Consider the following 18973-nt stretch of genomic DNA (forward strand, 5'->3'; position numbering starts at 1 on the left):
CCATAGTGCAATAACCTCCAAGTCAAAAAACAACTACTTGAGTTTGCAATACCAGCCATCAGTTAAAGTCTTTAGTTAATGATTACCATAACGTTATTCACCATTGAAAGTGTTAGACCATCAACTGCCCAAGTGGGTATAAGAAATATGCCGTTTGTCATGACTAGTATATTTTTTATTAGGGTAAATTATATAAATAGTCCCTATAATTTATACAATGTGTCAATTTGGTTCTTATTTTTTAAATTTGTTTGATTTTGCCCTTTAATTTAATGGATTGTCATTTTAGTCTAATAAATAACAGTTGTTAAGTTTGGTGGATAAAAAGTCAAATTATGTGTCAATTTGATCCCTGTTAAAATCGAATAAATTAAAACAACATGGACCAAATTAATACAATATGTAAACTACAGGGATCCAATTGACACATTGTATAAATTTTCCGTCTATCAAACTTAATAACTGTTATTTATTGGACTAAATTGACACAATCTGTTAAATTATGGAGCAAAATTGAACAAATTAAAATAACAAAGACCAAATTAACATATCGTGTAAATTACAGAATCATTTGCATAATTTACCCTTTTTATTATTATTTATTGGCAAAAAAAACATTTTACTAAAGGAAGACTAGACATGACTAGTTATGCACATATGGATAGTCATCCATTGGGAACTTGAACAAATGTCAACATGCATGCACGCGCATAAATGTACTCACATACAAATAACAGAGAGAAATTCAAATCTTTTGTAATTAATAAGTTATTTGTAAAGTAAATTTCGTATTGGTTCATGTGGAGGCACTTCAATTGCGAAATATGTGCATAAATTGATCCAAGCACTCAGTTATAAAAAAAAAAATTAAAAAAAAAATCTCACATAAAACGTAGATGCACACTAACTCAATAAAATATTTAATTAACTTCACAATTAACTTCAGAAAATTGATGGAGCGACTTAAGAAAAAAATAACTAAGTGAGGAAGCTGGCCAACCAAGAAAATTCCTTTTCAATATCAGTTGGTGAAACTGGGAAATAATGAAAGAGAATTAAAACAAGGCATGTACTAAGCTCATCTTCATCATCATCACAATGGTATTGAGACTGCACAGATGATTTGTTCTTTACTGCTTGGTCAAGCAGAATCCACATGTGTGCTGCCTCATTTTCAATTCCAAAAGGCAGTGGTGATGTGTTACCAGAAGCAATTTATTGTGGTCTATTTTGTTGTGTTTTGAGGCCTGAAAGCACACAAGGAATAAAGAAGTGTATGTTTGACAAGGAAACAAAAGCAGAATAAAAAAAAAAAAAAAAAAGCGACTTTGAGAAACATGGCCTCATATGCTTGCTTTCTAATCTTCAAAACAGCCAGGTTAAATAAGAGAGGCATATTAGCCAGTACCATACCATGTGCTACCTCTATAAAATAACAATCCAAAAACAACAGCAAGGTTGGAAGAACTTGGTCATATAATACATATATAGAATAACTTAACTCTGACAAAGTGGAATAAAGAGACTCTTTACTCTAGACTCTTCGCTCTTGGGAATCTTTCTCTCTCTCTCTCTCTCTCTCACACACACACACACACACACACACACCTTCTTTTGAAAGTATTTCCTAGAAAAACATATGAGTTGTTTTGAACCAAGAGAGCTAGCTTGAGATGACTGCAAGCAAACAATAACTACTAATAATGGGATCCTAATCATTTGGTTGGGGCTCAAACTGTGAGGTGGATGTGGCCCGTAGAGTCGCCTTCACTTTTGGTAAGAATATAAATAATGCAGTTATTATTTTTTAAAGAACTTCATTTTTTAGATGAGATGGTTAGAGGAGATAAAAAAATAAAAAAATTGTGTTTGAATTTGATTGTCAATTCGATAATTAAAATATTTGTATGTATTTGATTGATTAGGAAGGAGAATTTAATCACATGTAAAAAAGCAGATTGAGAATATAAATAATAAAATTATTTCTAATTGATGATCAACAATTCAATAACTTTTCATATTTTCCTTGTTTGAACTAATGAGTTGGAAAAAGTCTCCAAACCCATCATAAAAGAAGTAATTATTCAGTAGTTTTGAAACGCAAAGACCATGTAGCATTACTTACATAGTGTTCCAAACAAATTTTGTAACCAAAATTTTACCTAGTGGGATATCTTAACTCATAATTGTTAAGTAATTGTTTAAATCTCAGATTGAGAGACCAAAAAAAATCTTATTTAACAGTTGTTGCAATTTTCCATCAACCAAAAATACTACATAAACAATAATATTGCATAGAACTTGTTAGAGAAATTATTAGTGATTTTTTTTTTTAAAAAAAAAACTTTTTATAGGCGTGCAAAAAAATTAGAAAAAATAATTTAACAATTTGTAATAACTTTATAATTTTTTTAACTAAAACATTTAATCCCCAAATATATATAATACCTAGAGTATCCAATGATTTTCCTCCCAAAAAGTACTTAGAGCTGCAAGAAGAAAAGCCAAATAAGGCATTACTGTGTTCATGGCCTTGGAGGGTGGGGCTTTTCTTTATACTTGATCTAGAAAAGACAGCAATGATTTTCTCATCCCTGTGGAACAAATTTTTATTCTTTTTAGAAAAAGAGAGTCAAGCCCTGTTTAAAACTAATAATAAAGTTGATGATAATGTTTTTTTTAGATAGTAAGTCGATGACAATGTTGATAGTTAAGCTTTGCTAATTACAATAATGGGGTCTTTCCATCTGATTACTGGTAAATCAGGACCAATGATTAGATGGACCACATCTTTGTCTTAAGATATAGAAATCTCTTAGTAATTATTAATTAATAAACAAGACTTTTAGTTATGAAATATGCAATTTGTGTGATGTTAATTTTGAACTTTTTAATTATGTCAATTTAATTTTTTTAAATAAAAAATATGTATTTTTACTTGGTCTACAAACTTAACACTATCTTTGTCCAAAAAGAAAAACTTGATGCTATCCAAATTAATAACAATACGGGGGAATTTTAAATATTTTATCTTAAAAACTAAGGGTATATCGAACATTTTCATTCCATGTTGGGTCGTTAATTTTGGGTGGCAAATGAAGGCACATATAAAATTTTGGATCAAATTGACATATTCAAAAGGTTTATGCAAGTGTATTTAAGCCTGACAAATATTACTTAATTTTTGTTGTTGTTTCTCTACAACCAATTTTCCTAAGATGAATGATGGCATTAGTACTTAAAGAAAAGGGACCTATCTCCTATTAACAAGTCTGATCATCATATTAAATTCAATTAGGAAATAGGAAAGTTAAAAGGGCAAAAGAATATGTCGGTGTTTGAGAAACTCACATGATCATTAATAAAACTAAATTAAAATAAAATAAAATAACAGAGAAAAAAAGTAGCACCACATAATGTGATCAAAGTAAAGCAAAGATTTTGGGGTTCTTGTGGTCACTGTCCTGAGAAGAATATTCACCCAACTTTTGCAAACCTTAGAAGACAGACAGGTAAGCATACAAGGGATGACCTGTCAGTTTCTGATTGGTTAATTAATGACAGAGCATTAGAGGGATGGGAAGCACGAATGCGTGGAATAGTTGAAGCCTTGAAGGTGATGATGAAAACAAGTAGATCTGACTCAGGTCTTGTGAACACGAAGTAGGTCTTTTTAAATTTTCAAATGAAACTTGAATCATACCTCTCTCTCTCAGCCTCTCATCTTCCTAATATATAAAAGCTTCATTTGTGTCATTTCATTTCTATCTCTCTTCTCTCTAATTCTTCTTCACCCTTGGCATGGAAAATCAGTTTCTCAAGATGGAAACCTTCCTTCAAAGTGAACCATTGTATATTAATGGAATGGGATCATCAAGCCTTTTTGCTGATGTCAATGTTTGGGGATCAGCCGATGAGCCTGTTTGTCCTGGTGGTGGTGGTGGCAGTAATCTTAAATCATCGTCACCATCCTCACCCGATAGATTGTTTTCGAGTCCAGAGTCAAATTCTTCAGCAGAAGATTTTGCAGCCACTTTGAGTACTAATGTCAACCATTCGCATCCATTCATGGGTGGATTGGATATTGTTGACTCAAATGGAGCTTCTGGTTCAAATCCAAAAGACACCTACATTCCTGTAAACTTCTTGAAATCTTTCCCCGAACTGAGCTATGCTCAAATACCTGAACCATCTTCACCCTCTTCACCGTCATCAACCGCGTCAAAATACCCAAAACTTGGTTTGTTTTTGCAGGAACCAGCCATCTTGGACATATCAGCAAGAGCCACAAAATCACTTGGGAAGAGCCAAAATTGTGAGCCCATATCATCTTCACCAAACCCCTCATTTTCCATGCCTCACCTTGGCAATGAATGGCTCAAGATCAATCACAACTCGTCAAATTACACTTCAAAAGGGTTCAGTGACTACTGGCTGAGCACCACCAAGACTCAGCCCATGAAGCACACTGGAAGAAAATTGCTGCAGCCACATCACTACCACCAAAAGGCAGGCCTGTCACCACCACCACCATCATCATCATCCCAAGGAAAGGTGTTTAGAGGGGTGAGACAAAGGCATTGGGGAAAATGGGTTGCTGAGATTAGGCTACCAAGAAATAGAACAAGGGTTTGGCTTGGGACTTTCGAAACTGCAGAGGAAGCTGCTTTTGCATATGACACAGCGGCGTACATTTTAAGAGGAGACTATGCACATTTGAACTTTCCAGAGCTAAAAAATCAACTCAAGGCCAATTCTGCTAATGGTGCAACCGCTGCGCTGCTTGAAGCCAAATTACAAGCAATAAATGCTAATAAGAAGGGCACAGATCTTCATCCACAACCAACATCACCAAATAAAGACTTGGTTGAGAGCTCAAGAGTAATCAAAGGTTTAAATCAGAACACAACAAGAAGAGAGTGGCAATTTGAGTTGGAAAGTAAAGTTGGATCTGAGATTATGATTGAGAATAGAAAGACTCATCAAGAAGTGTTGTCAGATGTTGATGCTGTTCAACTAAGTAGAATGCCTTCCTTGGACATGGACATGATCTGGGATGCACTTCTAGTATCTGATTCATGATCATATACATTCATACATAGATCTTCATGTGGGTATGATTACTCCGATCTTTATGGCACAAAATCAAGCTAAATGTTTAAATTTCTTAGTTTGTTCTTTCTCTAATAATGACCATAGTTTAGAACTCTTGCAATCTTTTAATTCATAATATATTTTTTTTTATATAATGATATTTGATTAAATGAAGTGTTTCATGCCAATTTTGTGTTTCTTTTCTTTTCTTTTCTTTTCTTTTTTTTTTTTTTTGGTTGATAATTTTGTGTCTAATCAGAATTTGTTAATGTATACGAAAATAATTGATGAATCATTTTTGTATCTCTGAATTACAATAATGAGTGTTTTGTCTTAAAATTACATGATCACATATGACCACATCATTATTAAAATAGTAAATAAATAAAAATTAAAAAGAGAACCCCAAACATAAAAAAAATTGGAATATTTTTGAACGGAATATTTTTGAACTTTGATTAACATTCCAAGTTGTCAATGGAAATTGGAAGATCCAAACTTTTCTTGTAGTTGTAGCTGCCAAATTTTAGAATGTGCTTCATGGGCCCTCTTCATATAAGTCAAACGACGTTGGCCCACAAAAGTATATTATGTGCTTGGGTCATTGTGGGCCCATAATTGGAGGGAATGAACATTACGGTATGTCCAGACATAGCATACATCATATCATTGAATAAGAATCATGACCAAAAAAAAAAAAAAAAAATTAAAGAAAAAGAATCATTGTACCATAGTTTGTGGGAATTTATTCTACTTGTCGAGTTATATGAATATAGACAAGGTGCCAAGTCAAAAGACTAGGCTAACAATGAGAATGAAAAAACAATGGAAATTCTCAAATAAATGGTGAATAGAGAAAGTAATCTCAATTTGGTAAGTTCTTTAAAATTTCAACATAAACAAATTATATATATATATATATATATAATAAATATAAAAAATAGGGATTTTTTTTTAAGGTCCCTAGTATTATGATTTTATAGCAAAAAGGATACTCAATATTTTTATAATGTCTGAGGTCCCTCAACATCGATCCAGAGAAAATTCAACCAGAAAATTTCTCTCCAGAGAAATTCTGAATTTCTCTGGATTCTCTACTGTGTTTTAACCAAATTTCTTTGGACTTCGGAATTTCTCTCCAGAGAAATTTTAAATTTCTCTAGATTCTCTGTGTTTTGAACAATTTTCTCTGCACTCCGGAATTTCTCTCCAGAGAAATTTTGAATTTCTTTGGATTCTCTGTGTTTTTAACAATTTTCTCCGCACTTCAGAACTTCTCTCCATCCTGAATAAAAAAAATGTTATTTTGGTCATCAATTGAACACTGGGTTGTGTTTTGGACCATATCAGTAACCTGTCCATGGTTGGAAATGAGTTTTCTAAAAAATTTGATTGGAATTATTTAGGAAATGTTACGAACAGGCATGGGAATTACTGCTTGAATTGTTATAGAAACATTAGTGAAACAATGCAGTTCTGAATAAGCTTTCTTGAGCCCTTCGTATAATAATTAACAACACTGCTTTCTAGTTTCTTCAATCTTCTCACCTAAAGTTTTGTGTCATATCTGCTTTCTTAGACCTTTTTGCTTCCCAAATTTCATACTAGTTGTCATATTTCTTCTTGCGTCATATCATATTCATGTATATATTGAAAGCATTTGCTTTGTTCTATTTATCATGCATTCTTTTGTTTTTGCTTCCATAAACCATCATTTGCAGTTCAGATGGAAATGAAAAGGTTGTGTTGTTTCCATTGACTTTGCTCCAGAGAAATTTTGAATTTCTCTAACTTTGGAATGTGTTTTAACCAAATTTCTCTGACTTCGGAATGTGTTTTAACCAAATTTCTCTGACTTTGGAATTTATCTCTAGAGAAATTTTGAATTTATCTCCATGATCCCTAGTTCATGTGCCTCCAGGACCATCTGTAACTGGCTTGTGATTCAGATAATGAATAACAGCATCTTCAACCCTGTTTAATCCACACAAAATAAATAAATAAATAATCATGACTCCTATATAAGAAAGTACAAATCACAAACTTAATCAGCAGCAAGTAGCAGATGAGCTTACCCTGGTTGATTGAAGAAATCTGAACTTTTTCGGCACTACGACTTGTTTCCCCTGCTACAAGCTTTAGATCCTTACTTTGAAATTCAACCAAAGCATTTATGAATTCCACTGGCGATTGGCTGAACCCAAGAAAGAAGGATCGTCTCCTACGGTGCCATCAACCAGCTAGCATGTGCAGGAATAAACCCATGCCTCACTTCGCGCGGGAACGAAAATCAACAGCACCGCTGGACCACTACCATGCATGGCGAAACCACCGACCTGGAACAATGGAACTTGAATCTCCATATTTACCAGCTTGGACACCCAGACCAAATGGCATGGTCTAACTCAAGATCTGCCTCCGCGAAGAAGACAGAGTTTAGACAGACAGAAAAAAAAAAAAAAAAGGATTGACTTGAGATAGTTAATTTTCTCTGTGATATATTGGTGTGGAAGTTGAGGGACTTTAGACATCATAATATAATATTGTGGATCTCTTCCATTACTAAAATTGGAAGAGGGATCTTAGACCAATTTTCCCTAAAAAATAAAGGTAGAAGTCCTAACAAAATGTGCTTCAAAGTTTGAGCTCCTTGGTTGTCAAAAAAAAAAAAAAAAAAAAAGAAGTTGAGCTTCCTTACTTTCAAAATTTTGACAAATTAGATTCACATTCAATTGTGTTATATATATATTTTTAAACTATTTGCTTCTCTCCTACTAGGGCTGAGCAAGGAATCCGTGAAATCCGTAATCCGATCCAGTCCAGTCCAATCCGATAGGTTTGGATTGGTTTTTTGAATCCGCGGTTCGGTTCCGGATTGAAGAATTAAAAATCCGTAGTTCACGGATTGGTTCTGGATTGAATCCCACGGTTCCAGATTGGAACCGATCCGGACCGTATACAAATAGTCTATATGTTTATTATACATCCTCCCTTATAGTATCTTCTCTTATTCTATGTAAAATGTAAACTCAAACCTAAAACCGTATAATATCTTCTTTTATTACTTTTGTTTGTTAGTTTTAAGTTTTAATTTGCAATGGTCTAAATACTTATGGTGAAACCAGTTTTCTTATGGTTGTTTAAATTCTAGAACAGTATGTCGTTATTATAGAAAAACATGTTGCTATTATGGAACTAATATAGCGCTATGTTTATATTTTTATGAAATTTAAGTGTTATATATATATATTTTTGTTATTTAATTATGTGAATCCGTGGTCCTAAACCGATCCAATCCGTATTTAAATGGATTGGTTCGGATTGGTTCCATGATTTAAACGGATTGGATTGGTTCCAATTTTTCAGGAACCATAAATAACGGATTGGTCCTGGTTTTACCCCAATCCGGTCTAATCCGGACCATGGTCACCCCTATCTCCTACTAGCACCACCTATACTTTTTACATTTTTTTTTTTTTTTGGAGGTTCTAGGTGTCTAGGACAGTTTATGCACATCTCAATTAATTCCCTTTCCGATCCAGTCAAAGGCAAGTTATTCACATCGGAATTAGGAAATTCACAAGATATTATTTCTTGTTGCCTGGACTCAACAGTTAAATCTTGAATAATTGTGTAGGGAGTATACTCACCAATCACTCAAGACAACAGTCAAGGTTAGCACCACCGATCTCACTATTGTGACATGTGCTGGGTGCAAGTGAAACTACCTAATTCAATCACATTTAAAAAAAAAAAAAAGATTTTATTTTGAAAATAGATCGTCTTTTTTTCATACAAATATAAGCCGGTCATATAGTTATTAATATTAAATCAATTTGATTTTTTTACATAAATAATTTACTTGACAAGTTTTACAAATTAAACTATTTGAATTATCAAAATAAGCCTCATTTCTATAAAATAAAAAAATAAAAAAATATGAGCTCGAGATAAATCTATAGACAAAAATAGTTGAGCCTCCCATTGCCGGGAGATAAGCTTGATTCTCAATTTTAACGATAAGTTTATTACTTATAATAAATAAAATAAAATGCAACAAAACAAAAAAGCTATTTGGAAGGACTATTTTACATCCATCACTATCGGTGATTAGTTAATCAAATAATATATTATTAGTATAATCAAATAATATATTGGGCTTAGTGGGCAGTTTATAAAGTAAAAGTCCAACAGTAATTAAATACTTTTCTTTGTTATCAATCAACTAGAATGTCTTATTATTAGTCTCTCAATGTATGTTTTTTCTTTTTTCTTTTTTCTTTTTTTTGTGTGTGTGTGTGTTTTGATCGATTAAAGAAGTCTAGGGACACAAACCAGAACAGAAGCTTAGTAAGCTATTTGATTGAAATTTCCTTGCAAATAAATCAAGAGTCAGCTTTCCTCATAATCTATAAAGTCCAGATAGGACTGGCTTTATATTTCTCAACAAAAAAGTAAACTGAAATTCTTGTTTAGATCACAGTCTAGTCCAGTAACATCATATGAAATTACTTTTCGAAATGCTCTAAATCAAGTACATAATAGAAAATTTTACACAACGATATGTTAATTTATCTTTGTTAAGTAATTAAATGATAAATGATGGCCTACTTCATATTTGTTACAATTTTTTATTAATCAAGAGTACACAATAATACATAATATTTCGAGATTAGGAAGTATCTACTAATTTTCTCATAGCAAATCCAATTAAAAAAAGTGCTGTTGGAGTAAAATGAAGTTTAGATAGATGGGGACCTTGAAGTTGCTATATGGTTAGTGGTTGATTGGTTACTTTCCTAATTAGAATACAAGTTGTACTATTGAAATTGTGCCTAGGCCTGAGAGGATCGTAGGGCTATGGGAGTTGGTGTTGTTATCAGCAACTGTAGGGGTGAGGTGATTGAGTCAATGTCAACGCCACTAGCTAGCTTCGTTGATGTGGATAGCATGGAAGCATTAGCATTGTATTATGCTGCTGTGGTTGCTACAGATTTGGGGCTTCGTCGAGTTTGGTTTGAGGAGGATTCACTTAATGTGGTTCGAGCTGTGTGTTCAGATGAATGTTGCTTGGCTGGGTCTGGTCACATTGTTCATGTTGTCAGAGAGTTTGTTTAGGCAATTTGATGATCAACTCGTCCAGCATATTAAGTGACAGGTAAAGGTGCTCGCGAATCGATTTTTGACGATTCAGTTTGCGGTTTGGACCCTACATGTCTGCAACCGCAACTGCTCACAATGCAAGTTGCGGTTTGTGTGGATAGAGTTCGCAGATATGCGGACGGTTTGTGGATTGAGTTTTTTTCTTTAAAAATTTATTTTTCGGCTTGGTTTTTTCCAGATTTTAAATAATTTTGATTGTGGGAGATTCAACACTATCCTCCATTAAAATTGCATTACGAAAAAAATTAGAATGAAAACTAAATAAAAATTAACATAGAAAGAAAAACATCACATAATTAGATTTGTAAAAAATTGAAAAAAAATTCGATTGAATAATATGTATTTTAAACAAAGCAGTATATGATATTATTATAATGTTGTAATGTTAAAACCTATAGGTTTGATAATCAGATTAAAGTGAGTGAGTGAGTGAAAGAAGATACGATTATGGTTACACACTTACAAAACTTACAAGAAAAATTGATGGTCTAGATTTAAAAAAAAAAAAAAAAAAAAAAAATTGTATATAGATACAGGTGGGTAAGTACGGGGTGTGGATAAAACCTGTTACCCGTCCACAACTCGCAAAATACGAAAATCCTAAATCGCATCTGACTTTAACAATTATACAAAACTGTCCAAATAGATACGAACGATTCGAATTGGACGATTTTCACAGGTCGAATAATCTTACGCCCAACTCTAGCAACAGGGTAATGTGGTTGCACATTGTCTTGCACAAATGGCAATTGATCTTGATGAGACTATAGTCTGGATAGAGGAAGTTCCTCCTTTCCTTGCGCAGCTTGTGTCGTCTGAGGCCTCTGACTTTAATTTGTAATTTCTTCGGTTTGACCTTTTCTATCTATAAAACAAGAAGACTAATAACTACCCATTTTGAAGACCATGAATGGTCCAGTGGCCTTGAGCGGACGCGTAGCGCTATCGCAATGACCTAATTAACACAACATCTCATCTTTGGAATAAAAACAAATAAATAAAAGATGACTGAGGATTTATGGAGAGAAATAAATAAAAATATATATATATATATATATTGAAAAAAATAAATGAAATAGATGTTATTTTTTTTACTATTTTTGTTTTTCTTTTCTCCCCAGTAATTCTTAATCCAAATCTGAAGTTTTGTACTACTGGGCTTTCGCACTGGGTCATAAAAAATAAAAAAGCACAAAAAATATGGCAACCAAATGATTACACCAAGGCCCAAAAACCTACTAAAAAGCCGAACCAAGCGATAGTTTGACAATAGCAAAAGGCCCATATATGATACAAAAAGCCCTCTTGACTCATCGAACCCAAGAAGAATTTAAATTTCGATACCAGATCCCATTAACTAAAATCTTACTAAAAACATATATCTCCAAACATGGTTAAATATTACTGTTTATATTTGGCTTCTTATATTTTTAATAAGATTTTTATTAAAATTGTTAGTATGTGTAGAATTATTTTTAAAATAAAATTTTGTCAAACTATTGTCACGTATTGATTTTAACTTTTTGAAATTAAATTAAATAGAAATAAAAAGTATCTTAATGTATTTGTAATTGTTCAAATTTACTCTAGATTGAAGAAATACTTTGATTTACTATATATGAAACAATCAATTCCAAAAGATTATTCTACGGGTTGTGTTGTCTCATCATTGGAATTTTCATCAAATTATTTCTTTCTATGAATTTTATCTGCTATGATTTTATCTAAATAAATAAATAAATAAATAAATAAACACATTTTGATTGATCTATATATCATCGATTTGCTTTTATTTTGATCGTAAACTTTTTTACTAACTGAATTGACAAAAATAAAAAATAAAAAATATATATATATATACTGCTAAATATTCATGTCTAATAAATGGTCAGAAAATTTAATCTTATCTACTGTTAAAATGTTAATCCACTTCATATCATATGATCACTTATTTTTGCTAATTGCAAAGCATCCTTTATTTTCAGAAATGTGAATTCTTTTTACTTTTAAGATTTTTAATACGAGTTTCTTAACATATTTGTGATAATGAGTTAAGGCCCCGTTTGTTTGGGGTTATAGAGAGGGGATTGGGTTTGGTAGTGAGGAGGAGATTGAGAATAGGGTGTTTGTTTTGAGAGATAGGGAGGGGATTAGTAATCCCTTGATATTAGTAAGGAGGAGGAAGGGGGATTGGTAAGGAGGAGATAGAGATGGTATTAGAAAAATAGTGAGGGGATTAGAAATTTTTTTATTTTTTATATATTGGGAATTTTTTTTTTAAATATAATGTTTAACTTTTTATATTTTTTTATTTGTTTTATTATTTTATATAAAAATAATTTAACAATTCTTCACTATTAATCCCTTCACTATCAATCCCCTCACTATTAATCCCCACACTAACAATCCCCTCACTATGAATCCCCTCCATTCTATCTCTGAAACCAAACGGGGCCTAAGTGTTGTTAATTATGTGTCTTCTTGAAGAGTGAAAGCAAAACACGACAATTATACATAGTAGTTTTGGGAATCAAATCAATACTTGTTTCTTTAATTGTGCCACACTTGTAGTTGTTTTCATTTTTTATTTATTTATTTATTTTTTTTTTTTTTTTGTAGTGGTAGACAAAAAGTCAAAAATATTATAATAATTAAAAAATATGAAATAACTATAACAACACAAGCTAATCTAACAACTAATCATTGTCTTTTGTTGATAAAATAAAATAAAATAAAATAAAAATAAATAAATAAATAAAAATATTTATCACAACACTGGCTCAGGTATTAACCGAAGAAACCAAAAAATATATATTTATTTAAGTTGTGCTCGAATCATGAATTATGGAAGAAAATGAAAATGAAGGAAAAAAGTGACAAAAATTAGCTTCCATTTTTGTGACTTTTCCATTCTCTTTTCCTTTCCATCCACAAATTCCTATTCAAATCTAAAATCCAAACACAGCCTAAAGAAATCAATTATCTTCTTTCAGGCTTGCTTTGCGGCTCTAGCTTTTGAGTTTGAATGACAGAGTAGCTTGATCCTTGACCAGCATCTCAATATCCTATAAATCACAGAAATGGAATAAATAAGAGATGCTTATCTTTCTACAGTTGAAAGTGTGATCAACATTAACATAGGCTTTGCAATCAATCATTTAAAGGAGAGTTGGCAAAAGAAAAAGGGAATATATAATAATCATGTTTGAAATCAATCATCTTCTTGCCTCATTAACTAAGACCCATGATTTTTATCAGAACTTTACTTTGATGCAAATGAAGAAACATCTATACACGTGTCTCTATACTCAAAAGCCATGCTCAAAGGTACGTTCCAAGAATATAAGAATTGTTCATTAAAAAGGGAAAATCAAATTAAAAATCAAAAGATCACATACTTTTTTGTCAATCCTCTTGCTTTCTTGTTGTAGCAATTCATGTTGTGCCGATATGGATTCGACATTGGACATAAACTGTCTTCCAGAATTGGGTCTAGCAGAATTGAGAAGATGGAAAGTAACAATTTCTCTGTGGTCAGTGCAGAACTCCATTGATCTCCTAGTATGTTGATTTGAATTGTGCCATCTACACCTATATTTGGATGACAAACCTGCATATCATACCAACCCACTATCAACTTTGTTAGATTGATATATATTGTTTGGTCCATTTGCTAACAATTTAAGTTTTTTTTAAGACGATTGGTGATCTAACATGGTATGAAAGCTCTAGTTTCTGGTAGTCCTAGTTTTAATTCTTGTCTTCCTTGCTATCTTTATCATTATGCACTCTTTTGGTTATCTCTATTCTCTCCACGTGCAAAATATAGCCACATATGAGGTGAATGTTAGTGCTAGAGCTATGGAACATTTGTCCTATATTGCCACCGTCCATATACTTTAGAGGCCCTCCACAGTTCCACTCAACAAACAGTTGATTTTGTGTAAGTCGCCTCCACAAAAATCTCACAAGTTTCCCCTGGTTGGTTGAGGGATTTGCGAAGGAAAAAGGAAAAAAAAAATGTGAAACCTAAAGATTTTAGGTTTTTAGGTCTCACAAAGATTTTAGGTCTAACACACACACTTCTAATAAAATTTATGTTTTATTCACGTTTCAACTCCCTTTCCATTTCCTTTCTAAATCTCTTCCCCAATCCTCCAACCAAACACAGATACAAACTTAATCCATATAATTTGTATGCCCAACCACTCAATACCAATTGATTTTGAGGTGAATATTTTCAAGAAATCTAATAATTAGTTAGATTACCCTTTTGGAACAATTGATGATCTAACAAGCTCATTACCAAATCAAAATACAATCAACATGAGAGTTTGAGATAAAACTCCAATTAATATCAACTAAACTGCTTGAATAAGTATCAAAACTCAAAATTCAATGGTGATGATCAACATCTGGTGATGTAGTAGTAAGTACCTTGGTTAGGAATTTTACTGTTGGAGGCTTGAAAGGGTAATCAATGGGAAAATGGATGGAAAGGGGAAAGAGAACACCTTCCAAAGGGGTATCCACAGGGCCAATGATGATGCCTTGCCACTGAAACATGTTGTCATCACTTAAAGGGCCAAAACTGATGTGTGTTGAGGGGTCTTCATTGATGTCTCTGAGCTCCCTTTCAAGTATTTTCCTTGCACAGCTCTGCATAGTCTCTGTTTCCATGTTTTCCAAATTGGTGTGTGTGTGTGTGTGTGTGTGTGTGTGAGAGAGAGAGAGAGAGAGAGAGAGAGACCTAAAATCTTGTAGCTACAGTTGGGTTTGTTGCAGCAGAAGTTGATCTTGAAGACGGTAAAGAAGCATATAGAGATAAGAAAAAAGAACCATCATTAGATGAAAATTTGGAGAGAGAGAGAGAGAGAGAGAGAGAGAAGACTTACTCAAGTCTTCTGTAAAAATGACGCATAAGTTGATACCGTTTGGGAAGTTTTTTTTTTTTTTTTTTTTCCTTGCTATTTTAGTTACAAAAGATAAAATAAGTTATTTTAGTCATAACATATAAAACATCACATTTAATCTATAATGATTACATTCTTCTCTCACAAAAAAAAATTAAAAAAATAAAAAAGTTAAAAAGCCCTTTCTAAACTAAGTTTTTTAGCCCAAACTAAAATAATCAAAAAAACTAAAAAATCAAAAAATCAACACACTTCCCAAACTAAACCTAGTGAAGTCTTTTTTGTTTGTCAACTGCCAAGTAGGGGTGCAACTCGGGCGGGTTCGGTCGGGTTGGGGGTCTGCCCAAGCCCGACCCGAATTGTATTTGGCACTGCCCAAGCCCGCCCAAGCCCGACCATGAACCCGAACATTGTTGCCCAAGCCCGGCCCAAGCTTTGTATTTTGAACTCGGGTTGCCCGAATTGCCCGAGTTCAGAAACCTGTAGGTAGATCTAAGGGTAGACATAAAAGATGCTAATCTAATGGTAGAAAACTAACAAAAAAAAAATAAAAAATAAAAATTAAGACTAACTCTTTTATTTAATAGAAGACTAACCAAAAATAAAAATAAAAATAAAAATTAAGACTAACTCTTTTACTTAATTTATATATATTACATAATTTATTAAATTATATATATATATATTATATATTATGTATTATATAATTTATATAATATATTAAATTGAATTCGGGTTCGGGTTGCTCGGGTTGGCCATTGGTTCTGCCCAAGCCCGGCCCGAATTGCAATTCGGGCATCAAAAATCTGTCCAAGCCCGTCCAGATTACAAGATATAGTTGCCCAAGCCCTAAAAAAACTCGGGCTGGGCTCTGGTTGCTCGGGTTGAGCCCGCCCGAGTTGCACCCCTACTGCCAAGGCATGTAAACAAATAAATAAATAAATAAGGGTAAATTACGCCTGACACTTTTAGATATTTGATTCAATTATATTTCATCTCCCATATTTTAGGAATTATATTTTTATTTTTATGATTAATAGTTTTGTTTCACAAATCTTCTATTTATATAAAAAACAACAATTTTTAGTAGAAAAATAGAATAAATTACATTAAGAAAAAAGTGAAGTAAAAGGAAGGGGAAAAAATCAGAGAAAATAAAGCAAAGTAAGAAAGAAGAAAGTGCATAAGTTTAATATTTTCATTCTGTCTAAATAATTACAATAACAGAGGGTTAGTGTAATTTCTCAAACGTCAAGGATTATATGTATTAAACTCAAATCTCAGAGGTGTAAGTATAATTTACCCGATAAAAAAAAAGGAAAATTGCAAATAAATGGATTGGACAAAAAGTAATTGGGAAATAACTCCATAGTTTCTAAATCATAACTAAAAAACAAAAAATTATATCCAAACACCACCACATGAAATATAGTTAAAGATCTCATAAATTATAATTAAAATTGCTGTGGTTAGGCCTAGAAAGGCCATAACCCACTATGAACAACCCAATCCTACCACTTAGGGCCCAAGGCATAATTCAACTGATAAGGCCCAGCACAGCCAGAAATCAGCATGACATGAAGGACCAATGATATTGAGACATGTGGCAGGCAAATGGCAAGCCACATCGGCAGACAAAGATCTGCAAAGTTATTGCCACTACACATCGCCATTAATGCAGTTCATCACAGCATTTATTACGACAACACCTTTCCGTCAGAACAGCTCCCCCTCACCCTGAACAAGGTAAGCTACAGCATAGGCTTTCGGCCAAGGTAGCAGGTCAGAAGGGACGGCGAAATGATTACCAAAAGATATAAGCAGACGTTGAAGACAAGAAGAAGGTTAAGTTTTCTATCTCTAATTCATATCTCTACATTACACTTCTCTCTCTCTAACTTGCTTGTTGGAGGGTTCACTGGAGGACTCCCCGTTCCCCTGTTGAACTTGTGTGCAGGTTCTCTGGTGGGCTTGAACACTCAGTTACCAGTTGAAGAAGCGTGGATTAGTCCGACCCATTCCACATGGGACTTGTTGTGTAGTAATTGTATTATCAGTTGGCGCCGTCTGTGGAAAGGCTTTGCTCCTCACGCCAGTTGTGTTCACTGTCGCCGGAGACCCCGTTTCAATAATCCTTTCTCGCTACCCATCGAAGTGTATGGTCATGACTAGATCCATGGCTTCTCACCAAAATGCTGCCGACCACCAAGCTAACCCCCCTAATCCAAATAACCCACCACAATATTTCATCGAGCTTACCAACAGCATTAATCGCATGGTCGAGCAAAATCAAGCCTTGATCAATGCCTTACTCCAAAGAAACCTTCCTATGCCCCCTCCACCACCTCTCGATATTCCTCCAAACTACGAACAAGCCCCGAGCCATACTATCCCGCAGCCTAATCCGCCTAACAGAGAAGGCTTGCAACCCCCTCTCCCAGGTATAAACCGACCACCCCGGGGCCCACAACCATCGATCCCGCCATCAATCCTTGAAGGAGAGGCTAGCAGCGTCCAGTCCCCGCTGCCCTCCGGAGGTGACCACATCCCTCTCCGGGACGCGGAACTCCGAGCCATGAAGCTCCAACTCTAAGGGGTCATGCAGAACATCCAGCATAAACTCTCTACCACAGCAAACTCACCATTTGTCGCCTCCATCTGCGACAAACCTCTACCCCCCAAGTTCAAGATGCCCACAATCGACTCTTTTGACGGTACGACGGACCCAGTCGACCATCTGGAGACCTACAGAACCCTCATGATCCTCCATGCATTCCTTGACGAGATCATGTGTCGAACTTTCCTCGTGACGGTGAAGGGGTCAGCTCGACTGTGGTTTAGCCAGTTACCAGCAGATTTCGTCTCCACTTTCTAACATCTCAGTGACTCCTTCCTCAGCCATTTTATTGAAGCCCAGCACCAGCGACGCCCGGCAACCCAACTCCTCAACATTCGACAGACCGAGGGGGAGTCGCTACGCAGTTTTGTTACCCGCTTCAACACCGAGGCCTTGCAAGTAGCGGAAAATGATGACAAGGTCATTCTCACTGCTTTCATGGTCGGTCTGCGGTCGTCCGACTTCCTATTCTCCCTCTCTAAAAACCCCCCGACCTCCATGGCCGCCCTACTCTCCATAGCCCAAAAATACATGAATGCTGAGGATTCTCTAGCCGCCTGGCAAGATCCCATAACCAAAAACCCAACCCCTAGAGAAAAGAGAAAAGACTCAGAACCCAGAAACACCCAGCATAATAGCCAAACACCACACTATACCGACCGGCCCCCCCGAGCTGACTGGTCGGCACCAGCCCGACAGCCCGGTCGGTTCGAGCGGTACACACCCCTTAATTCCCCTATGGAACAAGTCCTCAATCAGATCCAGCAGGACTAGCCCCTTAAATGGCCCCAACCTTCACGAACCCCTTCCAATTGGAAAGACCAGTTCAAATATTGCCGTTTTCACCAGGACCATGGCCATAATACCGATGAGTGCGTTAACCTCAAAGATCAGGTCGAGACCCTCATACGCCAGGGACGTCTTAGCCGGTTCACGGACACCCTCCCTCAGCAAAGGCAAAAAACTGAGCCCCTCAGAAACAACCGCCGGCGCACCCCCCCCGGCAGCTAGCCCAACCTAACCAAGGCCATGATCGCCCTCCACAGCAACCTCGGCCGCCAGACAACCCCCTCCACCTGTTGGAGAAATCAGAGTCATTTCAGGCGGCCTTGCTTGTGGAGGACCATCCTGCTCGGCTCAGAGGGCAGAACTCAGGAAGATAAGGCAGGGCTCAGACAAAGCAGTT

The 18973-nt window shown here is 34.9% G+C and overlaps 2 protein-coding genes across 3 annotated transcripts; one reads left to right on the top strand and one right to left on the bottom strand.

Annotated features, from left to right (window-relative positions):
* Positions 1–3341: 3341 nt before the first annotated feature.
* LOC114316483 (Integrase-type DNA-binding superfamily protein) lies at positions 3342–5282 on the top strand. Its single transcript, XM_028263140.2, has one exon. The coding sequence runs from the start codon at positions 3802–3804 to the stop codon at positions 5080–5082; it is 1281 nt and encodes a 426-aa protein (XP_028118941.2). The 5' UTR covers positions 3342–3801; the 3' UTR covers positions 5083–5282.
* A 7608-nt stretch (positions 5283–12890) lies between these two features.
* Positions 12891–15199, bottom strand: LOC114310032 (ubiquitin-conjugating enzyme E2 4-like). Of its 2 annotated transcripts, none has more exons than XM_028263099.2 (3): positions 14695–15199; positions 13656–13867; positions 12891–13322 (listed from the first exon to the last, which is right to left on the bottom strand). In XM_028263099.2, exons 1-3 carry the CDS (start codon positions 14935–14937, stop codon positions 13247–13249), a joined length of 531 nt encoding a protein of 176 aa, XP_028118900.2. In that variant the 5' UTR covers positions 14938–15199; the 3' UTR covers positions 12891–13246. The 2 variants fall into 2 exon arrangements, with proteins under 2 accessions (XP_028118900.2, XP_082731357.1); XM_082875231.1 differs by having other exon boundaries at positions 14772–15171.
* Positions 15200–18973: the final 3774 nt, after the last annotated feature.

Source organism: Camellia sinensis, chromosome 6 (assembly GCF_055761805.1).
Source record: "Camellia sinensis isolate YWXY chromosome 6, ASM5576180v1, whole genome shotgun sequence".
NCBI classification, from domain to species: Eukaryota; Viridiplantae; Streptophyta; class Magnoliopsida; order Ericales; family Theaceae; genus Camellia; species Camellia sinensis.

Bases quoted from the DNA above. Each gene is read 5' to 3' on its own strand.
- LOC114310032 (XM_028263099.2), bottom strand. From the start codon at position 14,937: ATGGAAACAGAGACTATGCAGAGCTGTGCAAGGAAAATACTTGAAAGG. The intron at 13,868-14,694 runs GTACTTACTACT...TATGATATGCAG, and splicing joins CAGTAAAATTCCTAACCAAG to GTTTGTCATCCAAATATAGG. The intron at 13,323-13,655 runs GTATGTGATCTT...TGTGATTTATAG, and splicing joins GCAAGAGGATTGACAAAAAA to GATATTGAGATGCTGGTCAA.
- LOC114316483 (XM_028263140.2), top strand. From the start codon at position 3,802: ATGGAAAATCAGTTTCTCAAGATGGAAACCTTCCTTCAAAGTGAACCA.